Source organism: Porcisia hertigi, chromosome 17, assembly GCF_017918235.1.
Source record: "Porcisia hertigi strain C119 chromosome 17, whole genome shotgun sequence".
Lineage (NCBI taxonomy): Eukaryota > Euglenozoa > Kinetoplastea > Trypanosomatida > Trypanosomatidae > Porcisia > Porcisia hertigi.
Window position 1 is genome coordinate 262813 of NC_090576.1, and position 20319 is coordinate 283131.

The following is a 20319-nucleotide window of genomic DNA, read 5'->3' on the forward strand; positions in this document are numbered from 1 at the left end:
ACGAGAAGTATAAGGCGGCAGCTGTTGGAGTTGTGAGGCAAAGCGAGTGAGCAACGGGGCCGGGGGGATTGGGGGAGAGGGAAGGAGGGAAGGAGGTAAACAAGGGGGAGAAGAGAGAAACGAGCAGTAGGAAAGAGACGCAGTGAAAAGAGGTGACGCATAGAAATGGGTGTAGGCATGCCTGACTGTGCGGAGATGCTGAGATGGGAAGTAGCGGCGTAGGCCCACCTGACCTGTTGGTCAGCTCATATGGTCAGTGCATGTGGGTGTGGGAGGGGACCAGCTGGGGCAGAGAAAGTAGGGATGAGAGACGCGACAGCATTTAGCTGCCAATAGTGAGCGTGCTGTGCGCTTTCAAAAGAAGAACCGGTGGTGAGAAGCTCCAGGGGGTAGAAAGGAGGGTGTACAACCGAACACACACACACACGCACACACTCTCGCCGAGGGAAGGAGAAACAAGTCCAGATGGTGGTATCAGTCTCCCTCAAAAGATAGTTGTTGTTTTTTTTTTCCGAGGGGGAGGAAACAAAAAAAAAATTACATATACAAATTTGTTTTTTTCAAAAATGCGGTGAAAGTAAAAAAAAAGGTGTTGGTGTGTATAGGGTGTGTGTGTGTGTGTGTATTCAAGCTACGAGCCCATCGTCGGTCGTGGAGGGACGGAGAGACGGAAGGACACCTCTCCAGAGGTCAGAGGGTCAAAAATATATACAAAATTGAAGGAGGGACGGAGGGGATGGTCGTGGGGATAAAAAAAGGGGGCGTAGACACACTCACACACACACATAGGGCTGTGTGGGGGTAACATTTGTCTTGCTCTTCTCGCTGGTACTCGCGCTGTTCTGATGCTTCAACCCCCCCCCTCCCTCCTCCCTCCTCCTCCTTCCTCGCTCCTCCTCCTCCTCCCTTCCATTACAACGCCTTTATTCAAGTATGTTCAATGTGTTTAATCTCACCTCTTCTCGGCTAGTCCTCCGCCACCACACAATCAAACGATTCCACCAAAGAAAAAAAAGAGTAATAATGAAGTCAGGGGAATGATCGGTGTGTATGTCTGTGTGTATGTCTGTGTGTAGGAAAGAGGGGGAGGTGAATTCGTTGTTACAACTCTATACATCTGAACTCCTTCAATCCCACGCGCACAGGGGGTGTCTTGCCTGAGAGTGTGTGTGTATAACGCATAATTCCTTCACAAAGCTGAAAAAGAGAGAGAGAGACAAAGAGAAGTACATCGTTCCTATTTTTTGGACCTTTCCTATGTTTATATATTTGTGTGTGTGTGTGTGTGTGTGTGTGTGTGTATATATGGGAGGGGGAGGCCAAAGACCCTATAAATTCAACGCGACAACACACACACACACACCGGCTGGCCGATGCTCTAACTCGGCTTTTGTTTCTGCTGCTGCTGCTGCTGTTGTTGGTATTTGATATTGAAGTCCACAGCACGAGTGAGCAGTTCCTTGTAGCCCTGAACCTTCTCCTCCTGCGCAGCGATCTCGTTTTGCTGCTCGTCCAGGAGGGCGCGATAGCGGGCCTTGCTGTCCAAATGCTGAGTCCCGGCAGTGCTGTGACACAACTGCTGCACCGCAGCCTGACGTGCCCCCTGCTCATCTGGAAGAGTGAACTTCACTACTTGAATTCCAGCAGTGTTGGACGCCGTGGAGGCGCTGATGCTGTGCCCTAGCGGCGATCGTCGCGCTGGGGTTTCGGTGCCAGGCCCGAGGCGAGCTGCGGCAACTCTCTCCGCCGGCTCGGCAGCCGCGACGCTCGTCGATGACTCCTTCGGTGTGGCGGGCGCATTCGACTGTGAAGATGTTGAGAAGGGCAGCCCCTGTGCGGACGTGATGGCTTGAATGAGTTGCTTGTGATTCTCTATGCCGCGGCGACTTTCTTCCTGTAGCTGCTGCTGCTCCTGTAACATCGCACGCAGAGAAGGCCGAGAAGACGCGGTTAGTGTGGAAGAGGTCGACGGGCCAGGTGAAAGACGCAGAGACGATACTGAGGAGGGAGCATTGGCAGCGCGTGCTTGTGGATTGCCCATCGGAATCGTGCCCGCTGTCACAGGACGCTGCGGTGGGTCGAGCATCTCCGTCGAGCGCGAAAGACCCGACTGACTCTGCAGCTGTGCTGCGATACGCGCGTTGTCCCTGCTCTGCTCCGTCCACAGCTTCGGCAGGGCCTCTCCGATGATACCCTTGCCACTGGCACTCTCCAAAGGATGGGACTTCGGCGTGGCTGCACGGAGCTTGGTCGACACGAGAATGCTGCGCGTTCGGCTCGCCTCTTCTTTCGCCGCCGACCCAACGAGTGGCTCGTGCACCGGCGACGGTGGCGCGCGGTCATCCGCGAGTAGGGAAACGCTACTGAGGCGCGAGTGACGGCTATGAGCAATGCTGTTGTTGCTGCTGCTGTCGCTGCTGAGCTGATTGGCGTCCGTCACCGCACCTCCATTCGCGGCCGTCCCTGCGGTGGTTGCAGATGTGGCCCCCGATGATGGCGCTCCGGCCAGCGGTGTCCGCGGCGTTGCCACGGCGCCTCCCTGATCAAGCAGGCGGCTTCCATCCCTGTTGAGGATGCTGAAGACAGGTGTCTTGCCAGGCACCGCAGACTTCTTGGCCGATACGAGCGAAGGCAGGGAGCTGCTATCCAGCAGAACAGAGCCGCGGATGCCGATGCCGCTGCTGTCAACGGAAGTGTTCGGCGCCGGAGAAGTCAGGCGCACGACCCCCCGACGCTGAGGCTGTTGCGGCTCCGGCAAAGAAGGAGGTAATGAGGCGGACGAGAAAGTGTTTGCCACTGAGCCACTAAGACCCGCAGTGTCAGCGCTGATGGTACGTGCAGAAGGTTTCTTGGGTAGCATCGAAGTACCACCTCGGCCCGGTGAAGACATAGTAGTAGTAGTAGTAGCCACGGGCGCCTTGCGCGGCGCTGCGAGAGGTGATATGCCGCTTGAAGACAGCGTGGACGGTTGAGCCGCCTGCTTTGCCTCGCGCTGCCGCCTATAGTCGAGAATAGCGCTACGGCCCAAAAATGATTGCAGTATTTCCTTCCGCTTAGCTTGAGCCTCCGCCATCGCGACTTCGTGCGCAACACGTTCTGACATGCGTCGAACTTCTGTCGCTGCATCGCCCATTAAAGCTTCGGCGGCATCAACCGGCGTGGCAGTGTTGTCTGGGCGACCAGAAGATGCCTGACGCAGCTGGGTAGACGGCTGTGTGGGGGTCGCATTTGGCCGCTCCCTCGGCGCTATCGCCGTCGACGCCACTTGCTGCACGCTCTCACCGCCGGCAGCTGCGTCGGTCGCTGGACGCGCTGTCGAGTCGAGCACATCCACGGTGCTGTCCAGCAGTGCAGGAGAATTTGGCGGTTTGGTGAAGTCCAAGGGCATGTCTCGCTGGTAGAGAGACTGGGGGTTCTGAGAGACTGGAGAGCGATTTCGCGTTGAAGGAGACCGAGCTCGCGGCGGAGGTAACTGATGTTCAGGTGAACGGAGCGGGGCTGCAGCAGGAGTGGCCTGTATTTCCCTCAAGAGCGCAGTGCGTGTAGATTGTTCTCCAGTATTCGAAGCAGAAGAATCGAGTTTTTCAGTTATCGGAGACACTTTATCCGTATCGCAAGCCTCACGCACAGCGCCAAAGCGGGACGCAACGGCAGCGGTCGCAGCCGCAGCCGCATCCGCTGGCGGTAACTCGAGAATAAACCGAGCATCCGAAACGTTGTGCTCCGCCAGCACACGCTGGATGGCCGCCATGAGCTCAGAGACGTCACCTGTCTGCTTGGCTGCAGCAATCGCCGCAGCTCCCGCTCTGCCGGACAGCTGGGTCTCTGGTAAAGACGGCATCAGTTCGTAATTATTCTTTTTTTCTCCTTCCGTTTCCTTGCACTATCGTTTGGTGCTGCAGCGTGTACGTGTGTGTATGTGTGTGTGTGTGTGTAAATCTGTGGTGATTGAGAGGGTGGGTGTGGCAGCACGTATTCCCCTGGAAGAGGGAGACAGAGAGGGAGACAGAGGAGGAGAGAAGAAAAAAAAAGTATCGGGCGCTCAAACTCAACCGCTCAATCGTACATGCTATAACACACGCATTACACACAAACGAGGAGGGGAGGGAGGGGGGGAGGGGGAGGGGGAGGGGCACAGTGACCGTCTTAAGAGGAGCAATGAAAAAACGCTTGCATAAGCGGGCGATCCCTCCTATCACCCAATAGTTTGACGCGCGTAAAATTGAGTTTACTATTCTCAATGCTGCCCCACCAACCACGCCCCCTTTTTTTTCTTCTCTTTCGATTCACATGAAGGGTTTGACAGTTGTCGCAGCCCAACAGAAGGGAGGGCCAACAGCACACAGACACACACGCGCATGCATATAATATATATGTATATATATGTGTATATATTATTAACACAGACAAAACAAAAATGTCCGTGAAGATAATACGACTAAAAAAAAATTGAAAAATGAACGTCGAAACTTACTTCTTGGGTGGAGGGGCGTCTGCTTTCTTCTACTCCCCTCCCTGCTTGGCGTCGAAGTCACGGCAGTACGGACCCGGTGGATGCTTGAAGAGCAGCGACGTGCGACCACCGGCCGGCTCGGCGCACGTGCGATCTGGGCGCTGCGGGCCAATTTTGAAGGGCTTTCCGCCACGGAGGTTCTCCACAAGTGCCTTAATGCTGTCCCACGTCAAGTCCTCCACGTAGTCGTAGGAGAATCTCGGTGGTTTGCTGTAGTCACTCACTACCAACATCGGCGCGTTCACGCACGCGCCCAGGCACTCCATCTCCCCAATGGTGATGAGACCGTCACTGGTCGTACCGTGCATGCGCACGTTCAGGTAGTGCATAGTGCGCTCCATCAGCTCGTCGACGCCGCAGAGCATACATGGGGTGGTGCGGCAGAACTGGATGTGGTACTTGCCCACAGGGTGTCGGTTGAACATGGAGTAAAATGTGACCGTCTCGAAGACGTGCATCGGGGGGACTTCACATATCTTTGCTATCTTGTACATGGCCGTCACAGGAATGTAGCCACCCTGCTGCTGCTGCTGGGCAAGATGCAACAGCGGGATGGTGGCTGACATTCGCTTCCCGCGTGGGAACTTGGGCAGTATTTCGTTGTGAATCTTCTCGTAGCTGGCCGTGGTGAAATCCCATGGAATGCGGGTGTTGTCATAGTCCGTGTTATGATGACGCACCTCACCGTGGATAGCACGAGTGTTCGTGAGGTACGCCGTGTTGCCAAACGGGTAGCCTGCCATCGGCACCACAGCGGTCGCGGGGGCAGAGGCAGCCGCGCCGCAGCGCATCACCGTCAATGATCGTTGACTGAGGCGCAGCATTTGAAGGAGAAAAGCAGTACTGAGAGGGCGCAACGCTAAACACTGAGGGGAAAACAAAAATTTTCAAGGGGGGGAAGAGGAATAAGAAGAATGGGCGGCAGCGAGATGTCTAAGGTCCGACACGCGAGCACTTATACGAACTAAACCAAAGACGACTAGAGGGGACTCGAGGCCGAAAGCAGGGGGAGGGGGAGGGGGAGGGGAGGGGGAGGGGAGGGGAGGGGAGGGGGAGGAGAGGGGTGAGAGAAACTAAACTACTAAAAGACTAGCGAAGAGGGGCGGGGAGGGACACAGTCGACACAAGACAAAACACAAGACAGAGATTGTACTAGGCACTAGAAGATCCGGTGATTGAGATGGACGCCAGTGTAAAAGCGAAGGAAGCAGGGGAGAGAGGGGGGGGGGAGAGGAGACTCTAAAATAATACGAAGACTAGGAAAAGACAAGCTGTGTGTGGGGGGGAGAGAGCTCTAAAAACAAAGCGAAACTGGCCACACTGACTACAAAATAAAAAAGGACGGCACAGCAGCGGTGTGGCCCGGGGGAGGGGGAGGGGGAAAAAGAAATTTTGTGAGGTTGTTGTTTCCCGCTAGAGAGCGTGCGTTACAGTGTCGAAGAAAAATTAGTTGCTATCCGAGATGAAATATTTTGTTTATCCGTCAGTTGTGTCGGGGAAAAAAGGGGGGGCGAGTCGAATGTTGTTGTTGTCGGTGTCGAGTGCTGCTGTATCTGCACATATATATATATATATGTGTTTATATATATTGTCTGTTGGTTGGTTTCGTTTTGTGTGCGTGAACACACCCCCTTCTCTCTCTCACACACACACACACACACACAGACAGACAGAGAAAGAGAGAGACAGCGGGAAGGGGGAGGAGTTGATGTTTGATGTAGCGAGAAGAGAGATGTACGGTAAGCATTCAAGAGAGAATAGGAGAAAGAGAAAGAGCGCACATATCTATATATACATATATATATCTTGACACACACACACACACAGACAGACAGAGATACGCGAGGCGTTTTGTGCGCGCGTATATCACCACCACCACCATCTCACGGTGGGTGGGGGTGATGAAAGGGGGAGGGGAAGGGGAGGGAGGGAGGGGGAGTGGAGGGGAGGGAGGGGAGGGGGAAGGGGGAAGGGGGGGGGAGTGAAGATTCCGTGCAGAAAGGGCACCCCACCCCCCTCCACAGAAGAAAGAAGTCACACACGAAAATCGCTGCGAGATGTGCGAAAGACTCCAGAGGGATATAAAAGGGGGTCCTTCAAAGCCCACACCTCCCTCCTCTCCAACAGTTTGCCCGAGAAAACCATTCGTGATGGCACCGCCCCCCAACTTGCGAGGATGAAGGAAGGGAATAGTGGCGGCTCCACATAAAGTCGCCCTCCCCTCTCTACCCCCTGCGTCTCTTTTGTTGTCATGTGTACGTGTGCAAGACTCCATCATCGATGTACAACGACACAAAGCCCTCGTCTTCGCTGGGTGTACACGTACTGTTTTGTTTTTTTGCCGTCGTTGTTTGTTGTTGATTGCTTCGTTTTACCGTATACTGCATTCTGCGATTCTGGCCCCTGCACACACGCACACACACACACACACCTCAAGTCACTCTCCCGCACATGCGCCTTGATACACAAAAGAAAGACGTGCAAGACGCGCAACGTACCCCCTCCCTTGCCAAGGCCAACGGGTTTGTCTACTACTCTTTTTCTTACACATATACAGCCGCCTCTCGCACGGACTGCATGAAAGATAGCGCTTGTGTGTATGTGTGCGTGTTCATCTGTGTGCTCCAACTCCAAAAGTGGAACAAGAAGGTTTACTCAGCGGCGTGTGTGCTAAAGAAACGGAGTGTGGAGAATGAAGCGTCTATAATTTGTTGTTTGGGAGGGGAGGGGAGGAGGGGGGGAAGGGGGAGGGGGGAGGAGGAATGGGGACGCAAGCTAAACTACTTGGCCGGATGATTACCAGTCAATGTACTACTAAGCGTGTTGGTCCAAGTCTGGGCATGGGACCCACACTTGAGGGTCAGATGCAGCAACAACACATCCACCACAAAATCACAGCCACCCACCCACCCCGTACACAGCTCTAACATATGTGAACGCAGAAAAAGAAAAAAATGAAAAATATATAATAATAATGGGGAAGGGGGGCGGATACGCACACAAACAACCGCAAGACGAAATCAAGATGATAAACAACGGAAGATGGAACGGGGCTGGGAGGACGTAGGCAGCAACAGACTTGAGGGGGGGGGGAGATGAAGGCGTTTGCCTACGTCTGTGTGGACCTAGGCGTAACATCGCGCTTTTTGTGGGGGTGGGTGTGTCTGGACCGAACAAAGAGAGAAACTGCGAATATTCAAAAAAAAAGAGAGAGAGGTGGATTCTCCTCCACCCCTCCCCTCCCCCCTATTCCCCCGGATGCGGCCCAAGACACAAAAAATGATATAATCCCTTCGACACCCCCACATACACACACACACACACACTTACCGTATCACCAACCCCGCCCACACCAAAAGTATGTATATACATATAAGGTTGCTGCATCGGCCCGTATTGTTGTCTCGGGCCCTACCCCCTCCCCCGTTGCCATCACTCAAAACCGATCTCTCTCCCCCCTCCCTTCCTGCGTCCCCCTCCACACTGTGCATACACGCACAGTCATGCATCACAGAGAAAAATAACAACACAAAAACTGATCGACACAAAAAAAAAGAGAAAACGAAGCATCATCTATGTTCAACTGTTGTGGGGTAACTCTAAAGAGGCCGCACCAAACATCGTTGAGAGGTGGGCAACAGCGATGGAGACAGCGAGGGCGGGGTGTCAACGAGAGGAACTACACGAAAAATCGAAAAGAACGCGGTGCGCCAGAAAAAAAAGAGGGAATACGATAACCCCCACCCCACTACTCCCCCTCCCACTCCTCACGGCCTTTGCACGCGCGCCGTGGTGTCACCACACACACACACACACACACACAGTTCCAACAATCACACCATCTCGACAAGCATTACAGAAGGGAAGCAGCTACTTGCGGAACAATGGTGCGGTTGCACACCATCATCAGCCAATGTTCCTGTGCATTCCTTTTAGCTCGACCTACTTCTACATCCCCGCCTCTTCCCACCTCTCGCTCGCTCTCTCCTCGTCCTCCTCCCCCTCCCCCACTTCTCTCACTCGTATGACCACTCCTCTCATACAAAGCTGTCATTCGACTCACTGCCACGATGACAACACCACACGAGGGGGGGGGGGAGGGGCAAGAGGAGGAGCTAATATATAAATATATATATATAAATATATATACATATATTCGGTGCGATCTTGTCCATCTGTCTCTCTCTCTCATCTCCTCCACCACCACCATACACGCCAACACCATAGACACAGGAATGCATGCATGCCTACACCTGTGTATAGAAATAGAAGCGCACGGGCACATCCACCACTCCCTTCTATTTTCTTTATATCGTTGCTCGGGGAAGGGGAGAGACCAGCGGTTCCGCGTGGCAGCCGAGGGGGGGTGAGGGGGGTGAGGGGGACTTACGCGGTACGCTTGGCGCTTTTCTTCTTGGACTTCTTCTCCAGTGCTTTGTTCAGATTCGGCACTACACCGCCACGCGAGATGGTTGCCCTCACTACCTGATTCAGCTCCTCATCACCGCGGATGGCAAGCAAGAGGTGGCGTGGTTTGATGCGCTCCGTCTTTTGTACCTTCGCCGCGGCACCGGAGAGCTCGATCACCTCCGTCGTGAGGTATTCTAGCAGAGCGGCGCAGTATATAGCAGCAGAGGCACCGCAGCGCTGCTTTCGGAAGAGACCCTCCTTCAGGCGGGAGTGAATGCGACCGACAGGGAAGTTCAACTCTGCGCGCGCGGCACGCGACATGCGATCGCGACGACCAGCCTTTCCGCCAGTCTTGCCACCGCGCTTGCCCTTTCCCTTGCCCTTTCCTTTGCCCTTGCCGCCGAGCTTTCCACCCGAGACGATGCTGGTCTGATCGGCCGTCGCAGAGCCGGGCCCCATCATTGGCGGCTGCGGCGGCACGCCAGAAGATTCTTCGCCGGTGTAGGACATCGTATAGGTGGTCTTGGGATGTATATCGCTCCTAAAAGAGACGATATAGACTGGGGGGAGGAGTAAAAGAAGACAACGATATATCAGCTAAGCTGTAGTGTCTTCGTAGAAGCCGTGCGCGAGTTCAAGGGAAACCAGCAGCACACAGACTCAGCAAAAATGCAGAAGATGAAGGGAGAGAGGGAAGAGAAGGAAGGAAAAGAGGGGTGGCAGTAAAAAGGGGGTCTGTGCGTGGGCAGATGTATGTACAGCCCTGCTGGTAGGGGTGGTGCTGTTACGACGTAGTAGTGGGAATTACTGTGGATGCTTTATCTATAGTCGCACGTATGGAGATGAGGTTGTGTATGTGTGTGTGTGTGTGTGCGTGTGTGTGTGTGTGTGTGTGTGTGTGTGCGTGCGTGTGTGTGAGAAGGAATGAAAAAGGAAAAAAAGAAGGTGGACAGAGGGCCACGAATGAGTTGCACGACAAAACAAAGCGGGGGGAATGCAAAGGGAATCGCATAGACAGAAAGAGAGAGGCGAAGAGTGAAGAATGCAAACATGAGTCCACAATGTGCAAGCCAGTGAGTCTCCTGCCACTGTTAACCGTCCCCCGCCCCCATCCCACCACCTACATAAGAAAGGTGGGACTGTGCGCCCGCGTACGCTTCCGCTGACTTGTGAAGTCATGGCGGAGCGCGGCAGACTTTTACATGGGGTGTGTGTGCGTGGATATTCTATATGTGTGTGTGTGTGTGTGCGTAGCTCAACGCTCCTGTTATTCTTGGTGCTTCTCCTCTTCCTCTCCACACCGTTTGGCAATGCATAAGAGGAGAGAACTGAAAGCCCACTTCACATCCACTGTGTAGCAGCGGGGGACTTGGAGCGTGATTGTGGGACTAAAAAAGAAATAAAAGAGAAAGAGAGCGGCACACGCGCATCTGTACCGACAAACAGGTGCAGGAAAAACTCAACATCACCGGTGTAATCTCCTCTTGCATCTTCCCTCTCACTTACGCCGACGGCGAGCTTCGTGTCGCTCGTGGCAGACCCCGCACCAAACCTCTACTGGGAGCCCCAGGCTCCTGGGTGCACCACCAGTGTTGCGATCTCGGACACACGGGTCTGCACTAGCGGCCAGCACATTGCGCTCATCCTCCAAGCCGAATACGAGACAAGCCGAGGCACCAGCGAGGAGGGCGCACGGGTAGTGATACCGCTGGCCGCAACGACCCTCGCCACGCTCTGTTCCCTCACAGGTGCGCAGTCCGGCTCCAAGGGAGAACTGAAGGAAAGTAGAATCTACCAGTGACGCATCGCTTTCACACAGGGCACAATGCCGGGCTACGAGTGGCCCCTCAGTGCCGCCACCCCCTGAAAAAGTCCTGGGAGGTTGTCCCGGCTCATCTTCTGCATTCACCTCCCGCTTCTGGATGTCCCACAAGGTGGCGGCCAGCAGCTGCCAACGAGCCACACGGCCTAATGTGTGCGCTGCGACAACCTCCAGAGGATTCTGTAGGGGCACTGTCATGTGCAGGGACACAGTTGTTCCAGGAACAAGGTTGACCCCTGGAGCAGCAGTGGCACCAGAGAGGTTCTCCAGAGATGTATCGGTGAACACGTCTACAAGACCGGCCCACGCCAGGCAGTTGTGGTGGGCCACACCCGTACAGAGGTGTCCTGTCACCCCATTACGACCAAAGTGCGCCTCCTGAACCGAGTCGAGCTCCATTGTCGTGTACTCACCCTCTCCCGTCAACACGTGTGCGTGAGTGCCTTTAGAGTCACTGACCTGAATCTCGCAGCGAACACCCCACAACGGCCCTAGCAACAGCGAGAGGCTCTCCTCAGTCTGCAGCGCCAACTCCGTTGGATCGCAGTGCGCAGTCGGGGATCGCAGGAGTTGCTGCAGACGCTGTCGAACTGCCGTGCGCTGCACTACGTCGAGACCGCAGAGAGCGCAACAGCCGCTTCGATGCCAGGTTGGCGAGGCGGTGTCGGTGAAGGCGCGAGGCTGCGATGCGGCAGCTGTCAAGGGTGCCTCCGTGTTTGCTCCGCTGGCGTCGTCCGTGATACCGCCGCCCTGTTGTGCCAGAAGCAGTGCCAAGGGGGGGATGAGAGAACAGTGTATCACCCCATTGCCGCGTCCCCACAAGCCCCACGCAGTCGTCTTTTTCGAATCGGAAGTATCCTTAGCAACAACTGCCAGTGAAGATGCTCGATCACTGCGATCTGTTCCTCGTGACGCAGTGATGCTGCGCGTTGCCTCTACTACAGTAGGTAGTGGAGACGGTGACGAGCGGCGCAAGCGTGGAGTCGCGTCGAGCTCATCTGCAAGAGGTGCGAGGTGACTGCGTAAAAGCTGAAGGGTGGAGGGGAACGGCGCTGGGGAAGGTTGCCACGTCGGTGGTGGTGGCGGTGGTGTGTGTGTGTGCGGTTGATATTTCTGAGACCCAGATGGGCTGCTGTCCTCAGCACAACCGGTGCTGGCTGACGGAAAAGGTGTGGCGACCAGAGCAGTGGTCGAGTGGTGCGGTGCCTCGTCCCAGATAACATCACCCCCCTCCCGCACCACCAATGATGGCGGTGAAGGTGAATCACTGTGGAGCCGCTGCGTCTCACCGGCTGCGTCGCACAGAATCTCAGGGCAACACATTTTCTGAGATCTTTTTGTCACGCTGCACACAGACGCAGTGCCAACACTCGAGCTGCTGTTGGATGACTGACACCCGTTGAGTGTAAAGGGACGCTGTATCGGCCGCGGTGACGGTGACAACCGTCGCAGACCTCGTAAAGGAGGCCGCTCTTGGGTTTCCTCTAGAGCATCCTCTAAGGCGGCACCGCACTGCCGCTTCAGAGAGGAGATTCGCTCACTGTCGAGGAGCGGCAGTGCCGTCTTCTCCATGTATGTTCCCAGCTCACTCCTGCCGATACGCAGTCCCACCTCACGCGTTAGTATGCAAAACAGCGACAGCTGAGGCAAACGTACACTGTGGCGCATGTTCGGCACCGCTTGATTGCACAGCGGGCATCGCGGGCGTGCAGCAGTACAGCGTACAGCGCAGGCTCGACAGAAGATGTGCCCACACGAGAAGCACACTGGTTCCTTGAAAACGTCAAGGCAAATAGGGCACGCAGAGTTGGTATGCGTGATCTGCAGTAGCGGTATGGCGTCCGCCACGGTATCCAACGGCTCCATGCACAAGCCCACCTAGAAAAATGAACAGATGCAGCGCGATACAATGTTAAGGAAGAGGAAGAGGGCGGCCGCGCAAAAAAAAAAGGGAAGTGTACGAATCGATGCGTCGTCGAATCTATGATTATTCTATTCAGCGGATCCTCCTGATCGTCAGAGGGGGGATGAGAGAGGGGGATATGGAAGAGACAGCGAAGGTGCGCCAATGCAAAGATAGGGGAGGAGGATGCAGAGGGTCACGTGCGGAGGGGGGGAAGGGGGGGGGGAGACGTGACACGCCCCTCCTGTGGTTCCCTACTGTTTGGTGCTGCCTCCCTCCCTCCCTCCCTCTCTCTTTCTTCGCAGTAAAACAACCCCCCTTTTTTTATGTGCCTTTATGATTTCTGTGGTACCCGAAACACCGCACAGCACACACAACTGCAGAATCAACAGAGAATGTGAGTAGACTCCAACGGCACTCGAATACACTCAAGCGAAATGTGCGCGTGCAGGTGCCTGGGTGTGTGTGTGGGGGGAGGAGAGGAGAGGGGAGGAGGTAAGAGAATGAAGAGCAGTCGCACATCAGTACAAAACAGAGAAGCGACTCTCCCTCTGGTGGATTACGGCGAGAGAGGGGGGGGAGGGGGGAGGAGAAGCTGACACATGCGCTCGTATGAGCGCCATGAGCTTTTTGAACCCTTGTATTTAACGTTTTTCTGGTGATCTCTTTTTTTTCCGTACCCTTCCCCCCTTCCTCCCTGCCCCTCTTGCCCCGACGTATGCGCTGGGTCCACAGCCCAAGCGAGTGGCATACCACACACACACACACACACCACAGGGACGTCTCCTTCAAAATTAATTCATCATGACAAGAGAGAGACGCTCGCACATTTTCCAGCTGGGGTGTTTATTTTTGTTGTTTACTTGACTCTCGGGAACCTCTAGAAGGTGTGGACCCCTCCCCTCCCCTCCCCGCCCCCCCAATTCTCCCCCTCACACAAACACAAAAACACATAGCAGCGTGTATTGTGGAAGGGGAGGGGGGGGAGGCCAGAATTTCTTTGCAAACCCTGACACGACAACGTGTCTGTTACTCGCCTCTAATCACGAACATATATATATATATATGTGTGTGTGTGTGTAAACAAACAAACGTGACACTACATAGCGACGCCACTGGGAGCTCAGAGAGTGGAACAGCACACACACACACACATATATATATATATATATATATATACATATATATTTATAACAGCCCAAGTCTGTACTCAGCTAATTCTCGGGGGAGTTGAACCTGGTGCCCGTAAAGCCCGTCTGTGTATCTCGTGTGCGTGTGTGTGTGTGTGTGTGTGTGTGTGTGTAGTGTAATGCTGTCCTTTTATCCCCATCCCTCGCCCTCCCCCTCCCCTTTCAGCTCATAAAGGCTCTCTGTTATCGAGAGAAGAGTACGCATCTTCTCGTGTGCATTCATTTATTTGCCGCCACTGCCACCACCACCACCACCACCTCCCGCTGTCTTCTTGGCCTCGAGGCGCTTGCGGCGCGCGGCCCGGTTACGCATCTTCTCTCGCTTCAAGTGAGCCTTGATCGCGGCAGCCGTCGCTACAAAACTGCTCCTGAGCCGCCCAGACGTGGAGTTTGGCGAGGCTGAAGAAGCAGTCGCTGTACCGGTGTCAGCTTCTGCTTCAATGAAGCGCATGAGGAAAATATTGTTGCTGCGAAGGTACGTGGCACCGATGTAGTGAGGTCGTGGCATCAGCTCATTCGCGCTCTGTACCACGTCTCCCTCCTCTGATGTGGGGTCTTGGAGACTGCTAGCGATCAGTCGTGTCTCTCGCTGCTGCTTCTCACGCAGTAGCGCTCTCTCCACATCGAAGCTGCGGGCTCGTCGCACAAGCGCTTCATGGAGCATAACATTGTAGTGGTCATCAATGTGCACCAGCTTCCCTGTGTAGACGTACCCCTGGCTCGTCTCTACTTCCACCTCCATGCTGCGAGACGGATCGCAGTTGAGGCTGCTCGTCAGTAACGTGGAGCCGTTCCCATTCTCATCGCGAGTCCCGTCACCCGCTTCATCCAAGAGCCTGAGTGCTCGCATGAGTGCCGCGGCTGGCGCCGGCGCGTACTTCATTCCTTTCTTCAAGTCAGGTTTCGCGCTTGCGCCAGCCGTGGCCGCTTCAGAACCCAGGGCATTCCCGTCCGTCGAAGGCCGGTCTGCAGTGCCTCTCGAGGACGTCTTCGACTTACCAGAGACGGCAGCTCCAGCCGCCTTCGATCGTTGGTGTCGTTGTGCAGACGGCATTGTGGATAAATGACAGCAGCGGTCACTACTAAGCTCGGGGGGGGGGAAGGGAGGGGGGGGGCAATAAACCGAAGGACGAGGCCCTGTATTTGTGTGTGTGTGTGTGTGTCGTCTTCGTATGGAGAGCGAGGAGCGGAGTGATGGACACGCTCGTCCGCCACGTCGTCAGGGCCGTGGGAAGACAAACAAAAAAAGGGGGAGGAAAATCAGGGGACAGCGGGGGAAAGGAGGACATGAATACCAGTGATACATTTCGGTGTATGGTGTAAGAAAAAAAAAACTCCAAGGGCGAGGCGCAGGGACGCAGAGGAAGCGGGGGGGAGGAGGAGGAGGAGGAGGAGGAGGAGGAGGGGGTGCCTCGCACGCGCGTACCGATTTGGCATAGAATTGAGATATGGATGATGCCAAATGGGCTCTGGGACAGGGTACACACGTCAACGGGCCGGGGCGGGGGGGGGGGGGGGGCCAGCGAGCGGGGGCACGCACGCACGCACGCCGAAAGCGCCGCATCAAGCAGCATCTGCAAAACAGGCACTTCAAAGTGCCAACGCACGGAGACGAGAGAAGAGATGAGGGTGAGAGGGAGCTGCGATGCACACGAAAGCGCTCGTGAGTCGTTTAAAAAGTCGAAACGGCGACGCAGGCCGGATCCGCTTCATGATGCACGACATACGCACATACACACGGCCATCTACAGGAGATGGGATCAAAGGAGTGATCGATGTTCCTCAGGAACACTACCGCTGCGACGTCCAAAGGGACACACCGACAACAAATAACGCGCAGGAGCTCACATCACGTTCACGTAAACGTTCGTCTCCAGATCCAGGTAACACTTTAACACACAGTCGTACATGTACCGCTTCTCCGCCTCACCAAGTTCTTCGGGGAGCTGCGAATCGTCGTCAGGGTGAGCTTTATGGTGGGGAACAAAAACGTGTTGCGGCGGTCCACGAGTCAAAGCAGCAGCAGCAGCAGCAGTGGAGTGGAGTGTCTGCTGCTGCTGCTGCTGCTGCTGCTGCTCTTGATGTTGGACTAGCGGTGATAACAACGCCGCTGCCGCAGTACAGGAAATGGGCACTGCCACGTCAGCAGTGATCTGAGGCATGTGCACAACGGACGGATGCGGCATAGGGGGGCGTGAGGTGAGAGGCGTACTTGTTATGCCGAGTCGAGGCGGCGGCGCACTGCCAGTGCCGGAGGAGGAGTCCGATAAAGGGCCACCGTGTCGATCACCGCCCCCGCGAGGGGGGGTGACCGCAGAGGGGTAACGACCACGAGCTGCTGACAGTGTGAGTACGGAGGAAGACGGCAGCCACATACGAAAACTGCTGACAGTACTCAGGCTGCGGCCGCTCTGAGGCGGCGGAGGAACCAGCCCTCCTACGCAGACTGGTGCCGCCACCTCGGTGAAGGTCTGCGGGCCCCTCTGCTGTGAGGGTGCGCCTAGCCACCCAGCTAGAGCTGGAGTAAAGGGGGTCTGCATGCCCAAGGGGGTGGCGCCAGCGTTCTGCTTGGGGGGCAACGTCGTCATACGACGCGCATCACCGCGTTCTGCATCGGAAACACCCTCCTGCTTCGACAGCGGGGTGCCTGTAAGTCGCACTTCATCCTGGAATGTGTGCTGCGTATTCGCGTGGCGAAGGGATGGAAAAGGCCCAGGCACGGGAACGGGACGGCGCCACACAACCGCCCTCGTTGCTGCACCAGAAGACGATCCCAACGGCGGCTCAGCAACCGCCACTGCCTCTGGAGCCGCGGTCCGTAATTCGAACGAAGGCCGCTGCGGTAGGTCTCCATTGAACCCGCCTGCACTTGTCTCGTGGGTCGAGGAAGCACCACCACCACGCGACAACGCCTCGCCTGCAGTCCCGCTTTTATTTGACAGCTTTAGTATCGAAGGTGTCTGTGGGGTCAAGGGAGCCGAGTGGAACGTCCAGGAGGTAGCAGCGCTTGCCGGTGACGACATAGCGGCTGAACGAGCGTCACCGGCATGGGGCGAAGCCGCAGCCGACGAGGACAACGAAGGGGCCGCCTGGTGCTCATGTGGCCTCTCCGCCAGCGGGCCACGTTGAAGAGTGGCAGTAGCTGGTCGCGGCGATGGCACTTGCAAGTGCAGCGGCATCTCTACAGAGCTCCACAGCTTGAGAATGGCGTTCGTGTTGTCTGGGAAGGCTGAGGCGTTTGTCGTACAGTTGGCAGGAAAAACACGCGGAACGCTGTCTTTCGTGGCTGCTCCCATCGCAGTCGCTGTGGACTTTTGCGATGTGTTCGGTACAGCCGAGGTGGAAGCCGCCGCGCCGCACGACCTGCCACCCAGGACCGCATTCATGAGATCAGCGGGATTCGCTGCGGCAGGTGCAGAGGGCAGTGACGAGGAGAACCGATTTGGAGTAACGTCAGTGAGTCGTGGCGGTAGGGCCACAACCGGCAGCCCTGTCGCCCCCGATACGCTGGCGACAGATCGAATGCCTTGCGCCCTAGGGGGCGGCGTTACCTGACGCGACGGTGGGTTCCTAACCTGTGGCTGGGCCGCGATAGAAGCAAAGGTAGAAGCAGAGGCGGCCGCCTCCTCCTTGGCCCCTGCCAGCACCGTATGAATGCGACGCACCCGCTCGTTCATCTCTTCCATCAACTCCACAGCCGAAGAGTAGGACACAACAGATAGGACTGAGGCCTCTGGTGTTGTAACAGTAGTAGGTGTGGTTATGCTGGTTGTAGCGGAAAGGGAGAGGTCCGTTCTTTGGTGTGCACAAAAACCTTCATCACCCACGTCCTCTATAGCGACATCCTCTTCCACATGCTGCTGCGGCTGCTTCGGCGGCTCTTTCTTCACCACTACTACCTCGGCCATGGGCCCTGCATCCAGAGTGTGGTTCACAATTTTCGTAGTGATCAGCGGTTGCGGCTGCGTCACTCGCAGAGGGGGTTTGCCTGTCATGAGCTGATTCGCTGGATAGCGCGGCGGCGTGGCAGGGGCAAGCTGCTCGGCGTCCGACACCTCGCGAACAACGAACATCTCTGCATCGTCAGAGGCTGAGAGAGACGAACCGCTGACAGGAGACCGAGGATAAGCGGCGGATGGAGGGGGAGGAGGCGATAGCGGCGGGTCGACTGGAGTTGATACGTGCGCTGCAGCTTTCGCACCGGTGTGCTGGGGTGCCGGCTGAGGCTGGACGCGGTGCTGCTGATCGTGCATTCGTAAAAGCTCCAAAGCTGTGTAGTGCTGCCCCCTGGACGGCTCTATCTGGCCTTCGAACGCACGCGCTGCACCAGCCTCTGCCTCACGGTGGCGCCGGTGTGTATTTTCCAGGACGGGGCGCTGTTGCTGATGAGGGTGGTTGGGCTGCCAATACTGCGGCCGGTGAGACGGGAGTGCCGCAGACAATGACGAGGTGAGAGGCTTGGGGGCGGCCTCTGAAACTGCCTGGGTTGGCCGAAGGGCCGCGGAGTCCGGAGTCGCAGATCTTGCCCTCCTCTCACTCGTGTCTCTGTAGACGTCATTAGCAGAGCTGTCCGCCTTCCACCGCGCCTGCGTCGCCTCGGTGCCGTCGTTCCTGCCTCCCGCATGCACCTCGTCCTCTAGTGGCGGTGCCTCAGCGGGATTGGGTAGAGCAGGAGATTCGCTCAGGATGTACTCGTCACCGGTTCGCACAAACACACAGAGGGTCTCCCCCGCCTCGGCAGGAAGACGCAGAGCCTCCGGTGAGACCCAGCAGCTGCCGCTGTTGGTGCTGCACTGCTGCAACGTTGTTGAGCCCGGCACATAACTGGATCGCTCTCCGTGGAAGTCTCTAGCCCTCTCCTGCTCACTGTCCATCGGCATCCCCGTGACCGCCACCAGGCCCGGTACCCCATCCGCCGTGACGAGATGATCGATGGCAGGGGAAGGAAATGGGAGCCCATGGCCGGCGATGATGCGGCGCACGTAAACCCCTCCAGTGCTGGTGGCACTGCCACTTGAGCCGATACGCAGCTCCTGTAATCGACAATGCGCCCCGCGTGCGACCACAGCGCCGGCTTCGCGGCACGACTGCAAAAGTGCTTCGAGGTCCAAGAAGAGCTGCACCCACTGCGCTGTGCGCACACAGTGCAGTGATATTTTGGTGTGATGGGCGTGTCGCTGTACACCGTGACCGGTGTTGGTGAAGCGAAGTCGGTAACCTCCACTTCTGCCACTGCCGCCTCTGTCGGTGGTCCTGCTCCTCCCTCCAAAAGTCTCAGAGACAGTGCCGGTGCGGAGGAGGAGCTCTAGGTGAAAGCTGCCGGGTGGCGGGATGGGCGACACCGGTAGCTCTGGCCGTGATGTACCGGCCTGATGCCGAGCAGCCGTTGGCAGGGTCGGAGCGGCCACGCAAAACTGCACCGCAACAACAGTGTGTACGGGAGTAGCCGCGAACAGTGCAGGTGCAGGCGCCGCTCCTGTCGCCGATGCGGGTGTCACGGCGAGAGACGGAAGTCGCATGCAGGAAGAAAAGTCGACCTCTGTCCCCGGCGTGATGTGCAGCAACCGTGATCGAGTGTCGCGGTCGTAGACGCAGCGAATCCCGTTGGGAGGTTGGGGGGACGCACGAACAGCCGTAGACGCTGTTGCGCTTCTTGTAGCGCGATGCCCAGCTGCTGTACCGAGCACTACCGCTACAGGTGGAGATAAAGAAGCAGAGCCGTCCGCAGAGAGCCTCTTGAGAGACCCACCGCAAGTCTGCAGAGGTCCGCGGCGGGGCACCACCGCTGCAGAGCTTCCGGGATGCGCTAGTGTGACAGTCGTCAGACCATCCAACGGGCGGGGGCCTTGCGGGCTGTACAAGATGAGGCATGGCACGGGGCGGTGCGGCGGTGGAGCGATAGCAGTGGCTACAGGTGAAGTTGCGCGCGGACTCAATGGGGTGCGAGAGGCAATTGGGGGTTGTTTGGATACCATAGAAGTTGGCCCAAGACGCAATACAGCGGGCGGTATAGCAGAGCTGTCCAGCGCTGCATCGCGTACGCCGTTGAGCGATCGCGCCGCTGCCTTCCGATGTGCATCATCACGCTCTCCTCCTTGCCCGGAAACCCCTCGCCCATTTTGAGTGGAAGGTGTTCGTGCGTGCCCTTGCTCTGACTGGTGCAAGCCCTGACGATGTGCACCTGCAGCAATAGCGGCCTTCTGCGTCACCTGAGGCGGCGCAAGCAACGGGGGTGTATGGTGACTAAAGAAGTAGGCGTTCATCGTCTTTTCTCGTCCACCGTCCCCCCCCTCCCACCCCGGCCCCTCCTCCCCGCTGATGAAAGTGGAAATGAGGGTTGAGAGGCGACACTAAAAGAAAGAGAGAAGAAAAAAGGCGCGGAGAGCGGCAGCAAGGGGGAGGAGATGATAAGCGACGTGCATAACCGCGGCGAATGAATGAACGGCTGATGTGCACTACAGGGGGGGGGAGGGGCGCTCAA

At 56.6% G+C, this 20319-nt stretch overlaps 6 protein-coding genes across 6 annotated transcripts; all 6 read right to left on the reverse strand.

Annotated features, from left to right (window-relative positions):
- Window positions 1–1378: 1378 nt before the first annotated feature.
- Window positions 1379–3751, reverse strand: JKF63_05413 (uncharacterized protein; the record flags this gene model as incomplete). Its single annotated transcript, XM_067901373.1, has 1 exon — window positions 1379–3751. One exon carries the CDS (start codon window positions 3749–3751, stop codon window positions 1379–1381), a length of 2373 nt encoding a protein of 790 aa, XP_067758048.1.
- Window positions 3752–4503: 752 nt separating this feature from the next.
- JKF63_05414 (uncharacterized protein) lies at window positions 4504–5337 on the reverse strand (the record flags this gene model as incomplete). The annotated part of the gene is made up of 1 exon (XM_067901374.1): window positions 4504–5337. The coding sequence occupies one exon, from the start codon at window positions 5335–5337 to the stop codon at window positions 4504–4506; it is 834 nt and encodes a 277-aa protein (XP_067758049.1).
- Window positions 5338–8899: 3562 nt separating this feature from the next.
- JKF63_05415 (uncharacterized protein) lies at window positions 8900–9433 on the reverse strand (the record flags this gene model as incomplete). Its single annotated transcript, XM_067901375.1, has 1 exon — window positions 8900–9433. One exon carries the CDS (start codon window positions 9431–9433, stop codon window positions 8900–8902), a length of 534 nt encoding a protein of 177 aa, XP_067758050.1.
- A 988-nt stretch (window positions 9434–10421) lies between these two features.
- On the reverse strand, window positions 10422–12611 carry JKF63_05416 (uncharacterized protein; the record flags this gene model as incomplete). Its single annotated transcript, XM_067901376.1, has 1 exon — window positions 10422–12611. The coding sequence occupies one exon, from the start codon at window positions 12609–12611 to the stop codon at window positions 10422–10424; it is 2190 nt and encodes a 729-aa protein (XP_067758051.1).
- A 1450-nt stretch (window positions 12612–14061) lies between these two features.
- On the reverse strand, window positions 14062–14892 carry JKF63_05417 (uncharacterized protein; the record flags this gene model as incomplete). Its single annotated transcript, XM_067901377.1, has 1 exon — window positions 14062–14892. The coding sequence occupies one exon, from the start codon at window positions 14890–14892 to the stop codon at window positions 14062–14064; it is 831 nt and encodes a 276-aa protein (XP_067758052.1).
- A 790-nt stretch (window positions 14893–15682) lies between these two features.
- On the reverse strand, window positions 15683–20101 carry JKF63_05418 (uncharacterized protein; the record flags this gene model as incomplete). The annotated part of the gene is made up of 2 exons (XM_067901378.1): window positions 15683–17698; window positions 17729–20101. The coding sequence occupies 2 exons, from the start codon at window positions 20099–20101 to the stop codon at window positions 15683–15685; spliced, it is 4389 nt and encodes a 1462-aa protein (XP_067758053.1).
- Between the last annotated feature and the right edge of the window lie 218 nt (window positions 20102–20319).